Here is a 6754-nt window from a genome sequence, read left to right on the forward strand (position 1 = left end):
CTGGGCGACAGAGCAAGACTCCGTCTCAAAAAAAAAAAAAAAAAGAGTCTTGGAATCAGGTAGTTGGTAAGCTACCTCTTTGAATCTCAGCATCCTCTTCTGCAAAATAAACTAACACGTATCTATATATCCAGCAATGCTGTCGTGAGATTCAAACTGGGAGAAATGTATTTTCGGCATCTGAAAAAACACGGAACCTAACAGGTGTTTATTTAAGCTAAGTCCAAACCTTTTCTCCCTCTAAGCATTATTAAGATCTACCTCAAATATTCATGGTAATTAAATGTATGTAAAATCCTTGGCACAAAATCCTTCCACAAACCAGGCCTGCACTTTTTCCTCCTCTCTTCTAAGATGTATAAGTTGAGGGAGAGGCAGTGAAGCAGCAGAAATAGATAACATGGAAATTTGAACCACCCGCTTATGCAGTTCACTTGTGCCTGCTGGACCTACTTGGGTCCAGCATCAAACGTGTTACTTCTATTTCTAATGGAATGCAGCTATACAAATCCAATTTTATGATGTGTAGGTGAGATAACACCCAGGTCATGATTAACATTTGGATCCTGTAATAACTCAGTATATCTCATAACCAGGCATTCAGTCTTTATCAAGGCCCAGTAGCAAGCCTGAAGCTGCTTTTGTGAATGTAGAATAGCTGGTGGCAGAGGACAGCACAGCCAAAAGTCTAGGGGTCTTACTTGTAATTCTACTGGGGCTTGCCAAAAGCACCACATGGCATCTTTAGCTGACACCTAAGTCAGTCACCTGGGTCTACTAGGTCATAATGTCCAAGTGATAGGGAAACTTGTGTCATAGCCTGGACCTTTTGCAGAGTCTTTTCTAGATCCAAACCTTACTAACACTTTAGTGGTACCCCACTAAATGTGTTAGAGGTTATGCAGTAAATAGGTCAAAATAGTATGCCCAAATGTGACCAACCAATATGTTGGCTCCAAAATCCAAACACATCACACATTGTTCCTCTTTCTTCACAGTGTGTGGTACAAGGTGCAGCAACTTCCCTCTCACTTTAGAAGGGATATCCCAATATTTCCCAGACCCTGTGGCCACTAGAAACTTTCCTAATGTGAAAGGTCCTCAAGCTTCCACAAGGTTTGTTTCTGACTCTCTGGCACAAATATGTCTGAGGCATCTAAGGTGTGCTTGTGTTTTCTGTTCACAAGATCCAGTTAGCATAATGGCATCAATTTAATGTACCAGTATGATGGTCTCTGTTTTATCAGACTATCAAGATTCCTTGCCTTTTGCAGGAGAAAGCAGCAAGCACAATGTTAAGATACAAGAAAGCATTTGCCAGTTCAACAGCTGAATACCAATTGCCAGGGTTTACAGTGATTTATTTCAATAGATACCATATCTGGGGAAAAACTCCTTTGCACAGCTGCTGATACACAAAGTGATCAATAAAAGCCTTTCGTAAGAACAGTACCTAGCATTGACCACAGTATGGGAAATGGGGGCAATTTTGTATGCTGCTCAAGGAAAACAGACAACAAGTCTTAAAATGTCCATAACCAGTGACACAAAATTCTACTTCTGGGAGTTTATGCTAAGTAACTTGCTAGTAACTAGGAAACAAGGGCCAGAAATCAGTATAAGACTCCAAGAGCAACCCCTTACAATCCACTAGGTTAAAAACTTTCTTTTAATTTGCATTTCTCCAATTACCCACAGAGTTGAATCTTGCTGAACATTTACTGGGTTTGTTCTTTTCTTAAATGCCCTATGCCCATTTTGTCATTGGGATATTCACTTCTCCTGATTTATATACTGAAAACATTAACTCCCTAGCTTGTCATGTGTCTTCCCCCTCCCCCGCCCCGCCTGAGCTTATTAAGGTGTAAATGGTATACAAAAAACTGCACGTAATTCATGTATACAACTGGGTGAGTTTGGATGTATGTATACACTCATGTTGCCATCACAATCCAGGTAATAAACATATCCATCACCTCCAAGATTCCTTGTGTCCTTATGTGTATGCATGATCGTGTGTGTGGTAAGAATACTTATATGAGATCTACCCTCATAACAAATTTTTGAGTAGTCCCTCTGTATTCGCTGGGGATTGGTTCTAGGACCCCCATGAATACCAAAATCTATGATGCTCATCCTTTGTATAAAATGGCACAGTATTTGTATATAACCTATACACATCCTCCTATATACTTTAAACCATCTCTAGTATTACAATACTGAATTCAATTCAATGTAAATAGTTGTTACACTGCATTGCTTTAAAGTTTCTATTTTTACTTTTGTATTATTCTTTTTTATTGTTTTTTTCCCCCAAATATTTACTATCCAGTTGGTTCAGTCTGCAAATGTGGAACCCACACACATGGAGGGCAGACTAGACTCAATACCTGACTGTTAACTGTAGGCACTATGTTGTTCTACAGCAGATCTCTGGAACTTGCTTACCTTGTATGATTTTATATCCACTGAGCAGCAACTCCCCCTTCTCTCGCCCCACCATTTCCTGGTAACTATCATTCTCCTGCCTACTTTTATATCTTTGACTATTTTAGATGCCTCATATAAGAGGATTCACGCACTATTTGCCCCTCTGCGGCTGACTTATTTCACTTTGCCTAATGTCTTCGAGGGATTAATTTCCAAAATATATAAGGAACTCCTGCAACTCAATAGCAAAAAACCCCAAATAACGCAAATTCTAAAACTGGCCAGGGACTTGAATAGATACTTATCCAGATGTCTATTTACATACAAATAGTTTAAAAGTATATAAAAAGGTGCTCCATATCAAGGAAATCATCAAGGGAATGCAAATCAAAACCACAATGAGCTACTACTTCACACCTGTTAGGATGGCTACTGTCATGTCTTCTAAATTTTGGATACAGTACTTAACATTTCCATTATGGTTTTTTCCTTTGTTTTAATGCTTGGAAAGACCATGCCCACTTAAGACAAAGGAAACATTCGCCTTCATGTTCTACTTCTCCTACAGCTTATTTCTTTTAAAAACATTTGACTTTTGGTTTATCTAAAATTTATCACAATATAATAGTAACCCATGCTCCACAAGATAAATAATTAGTCTAGCACGGTTTCCTAATACTGTCCCTTCTTTCCAATTTATAATCCCTCTATTATCACATATCTAGTTCTTATATACACCAGGATCATTTTTCTAGGTCTTCTATTCTAGTAGCAGTAGATTCTTACACTGGTTCCACTTTAAATTTTTAAATTACAGTTTCTTAAGCAAGTTTTCTTTTGTCCTTCAGTAAAAGACATTCAAGTACAGTTGTCAAAACTTCTAGATGCCAAAACACATCAAAAACAAAATCAAAAGCAAATGAAGATATTTCCAACAGATACGAAAATGAGTACGTTCAATATATATGGCATTCAGTAAGAGAAACACTGATATTCCAATGTCGGATACAAAATGAACAGCACAAGAAGATAACTGATATAGAACAGTGAAATACTTTCTTCCCCACCTATGAAATTAACAAAAATTTAAAAGACAATCTGTAATACTGACAAAGGTATGTGAAGAAAGTGCTGCTCATACTCATTAGTACAATGCTAAATGAAAACGGCAGGGTAATTGTGTGTGCACATGTAATAATTTTTTAAAAGACTGGAAGAAGCCTGGGCAACAAGGCAAGATCCTGTATCTACAAAAAATAAAAAATTAGCCAGGCATGGTGGCATGCACCTATAGTTCCAGCTACTCAGGAAGCTGAGGTGGGAGCATTGCTTGAGCTGGGAGGTCAAGGCTGCAGTGAGCTGTGATCTCGCCACTGCACTCCAGCCTGCGTGACAGAGCAAAATCCTGCCTCAAAAAAAAAAAAAAAAAAAACTGGAAAAAATACAGCAAAATGTTATTGTTCTCTTTTGGTGATACTTGCCAGGTACTTTTACATTCTTTGAAAACCAAGTGGCTTGTATTTACAATATGAACTAACTTACGTGCCAGATACTATGCTAAGCAATTGCCTCACATCAAGAAGGAAAAAATTTTTTGTAGCTGTGGAAACTAGGCAAGTTAATAACCTTTCAGCCACAAAAGTCTAGTAAGATTCAAACCTAGGTCTAATTCCAAAGCTTGTGCTCTTTGAACTAAGCACACAGGGTCAACAGGACTATCACAATGCAATACCACTTCCTTAACCTCAGAAAGCAGTTCAAGCTAGCTGGTGGAATATTACTAGATTGAAGCCAGGATTTCTACTGTCGACAAAGGGTTAATTGATATGACCACCCAATACACAAGTTAAGCTGAATTGTGTGATTAAGAATCACTAATAAAGACAGCTAAAACACTAGCCTTAACAAAAAAAACTAGTAAGAAAGATGTTACCACTTTCATTTTCTAAAAAACAAAATTGTAAGATCCCAGAAGTACATTAAAAATCTGAATCCACATCTGCTCTTTCCATTACACCACACTTCCTTTCTGCATAGGAAGGAATTGCACAGCAGCCTGAGAGCGGACTTCAGGCACACACAGCTACAAAGAACTAACTGATCAGTGTTCACTTTCCACTGGTCTCTTGGCTATCCACTTTTTTAACCCAGGGAAGTTCAAAAGAAAATCTTACTGTTTCTAGACAAGCTGTTGTTTTATTGCCTTTTGTATGGGTGATGAGATTTGAAGAGCATGGATGAACTGTTCACAAATATTTTTTATTTTTTAATGAAGAAAAAATAAGCAAAGCAAACTTTTGGATACTTACAGCCTCGGTAGGTGTCTTCTTCAGTTTAGTCCTGTCTACTTTCATGATTTCAATTTTCAGCTTTACGATCTGAAAAGAAAATCCCCAAAGAAGTGAGAACTTAAAGCTACAATCTTGAGCTCTACAAGCTTGGACATAGACAATACAGAATGAAGAGCAATGCAAAATGCTTAAAGTAACAACACTGGAGTTATGATGCTATGCCATCTCAGAGGCACGACTATTGAGTAGAGAGAGGTAAAGAATCTCTCCAGATCAAACTGGCCCACATCCCCATGTTGTACAAGACTGAAACCAAGTCAAGCCAAAATGAAAAATTTTTTTTTTCTTTTACAAGCATCTCCAACTCTTAATTGAAAATAAGAGTGTACAATGTTTGCAACACATCTCAGGATGGAAAACTCACCATAGCCCTGCAGTTTCCTGATAGCTTCCATTTCTAGGAATTAATCCAAAGAAAGTCATAAAGATGTACACAAATATTTAACCACAAGAATTCATATTGCATGACCATGTGTAATAGTAAAAGATTGAAGACCTACTGTTCCATCACAAGGTTAAAAAAAGACCAAATGTCCAAAATATGATTTGTTTAAAATGGAATAGCGCACAACTGTTAAAAATATTACAGACAACTATATAATACACAAAGATGTTCATGATGAAATAAAAAGGTTACAAAACGGAACATACGGTATAAACTTATGTCTACTGAAAACAGCTCAGAAGGGCTAGGCATCAGAATATTAATTCATTGTTAACCGAAAGGATTATGTATGACTGTTTTACCTATGCACCTTTTACTGTTCCTACCAATAAAATGTATTAGTTGTATCATAAGAGCAAAGGCAAAACAATACTTCTATTTTTCAATTAAAAAATGAAGAATCCCAACAGAAATATTCCGAGCACAGAAAACAATCATTTTATTAAGCCATGTAATTTGGAAGGCTCTAAAGCAGACAACAGCCTGATCAGATCCCTAGATCTTTGATGGCAGACAAGTCCTCCAAAGCACAAGAAGTAAGTTTCTCCTGTTAGCAACTAAGACATATGCAGAGGTAGAAGTGGGTTGCAGGCTCTTTACACACAAAAGATTCTGCTATTAACAATGTATTTAACTCAGTAGCAGTCACTAGAAATCAATGTCCCTCCCCCAAGAAGGCTGCCATAATATAAAGCTGACCAATTACAGTATAAATTTCAGGCAGCTTTTTGCCTACATTTAGTCCAATATACTCAGTACTATGGAAACAGCGTGTATTTGCCTGTATGACCTGCATCCAATCAGCAGGCATTCAAGGAAGAGTTTGTAAAAAATTCAGAATACGTTCTAAAACATTTCTGTAGAGACCATTCCTTAAGAAGAAAAAATGTTTTCTATGGTTGATACTTAGGGTATGTAATTCCAGATTACTTTTTAAAAAGTTATCTCAGTATCAATACAAAATGAACAAAATGCCTGGTGCCAACAACCTCAAAATATCTCAAATGAAGCCAACAGGATTCTGGCAACAATCCTGTCCATGTGGTGGAAACTATAAGCTGAGCTATTTGTACGCTTACTCTCAAGGCTTTTTTTCTCCCCTTTTCTCACAAACATCTTACGCAAGTGGCTGTCACACTATTGTGGCTTCAGTCATTTGCAGGGAGGTTATTAAACTGCCCCTGCTGCAAGACGTAGCAACCAGCCTCAATACCATGCAACTCAAATAACTGATGCTTTTCCTCTAAGATTAGGAACAAGGCAAAGAAGTCCATTATCATGACTTTTATTCAACATACTGCTGAAAGTTCTAGCCAATATAATATAGTAAGAAAAATAAATAACAGGCACACAGATCAGAAAGGAAAAAATAAAAATGGCCCCTTTGCAGATGTCAAAGGATCATCCACATAGAAAACCCAAGAAATCTATTTTAAAAGCCTCCCAGAGGATGGGCGCAGTGGTTCACTGGACTCCAGCCTGGGCAACAAAGCGAGACTCCATCTTAAAAAAAAAAAAAAAAAAAAAA

The 6754-nt window shown here is 37.4% G+C and overlaps 1 protein-coding gene across 1 annotated transcript in view; it reads right to left on the bottom strand.

Annotated features, from left to right (window-relative positions):
* The window catches only part of HUWE1 (HECT, UBA and WWE domain containing E3 ubiquitin protein ligase 1), a 147838-nt gene that overhangs the window by 116009 nt on the left and 25075 nt on the right, over positions 1 to 6754 (bottom strand). Inside the window, exon 3 of the mRNA XM_017894320.1 lies at positions 4740 to 4808. Coding sequence (XP_017749809.1) covers positions 4740 to 4784 — 45 coding nt within the window. The 5' untranslated portion in view covers positions 4785 to 4808. The remainder of the gene's footprint in view (positions 1 to 4739; positions 4809 to 6754) is intronic.

This window comes from Rhinopithecus bieti, unplaced genomic scaffold, assembly GCF_001698545.2.
Source record: "Rhinopithecus bieti isolate Rb0 unplaced genomic scaffold, ASM169854v2 scaffold_26020, whole genome shotgun sequence".
Lineage (NCBI taxonomy): Eukaryota > Metazoa > Chordata > Mammalia > Primates > Cercopithecidae > Rhinopithecus > Rhinopithecus bieti.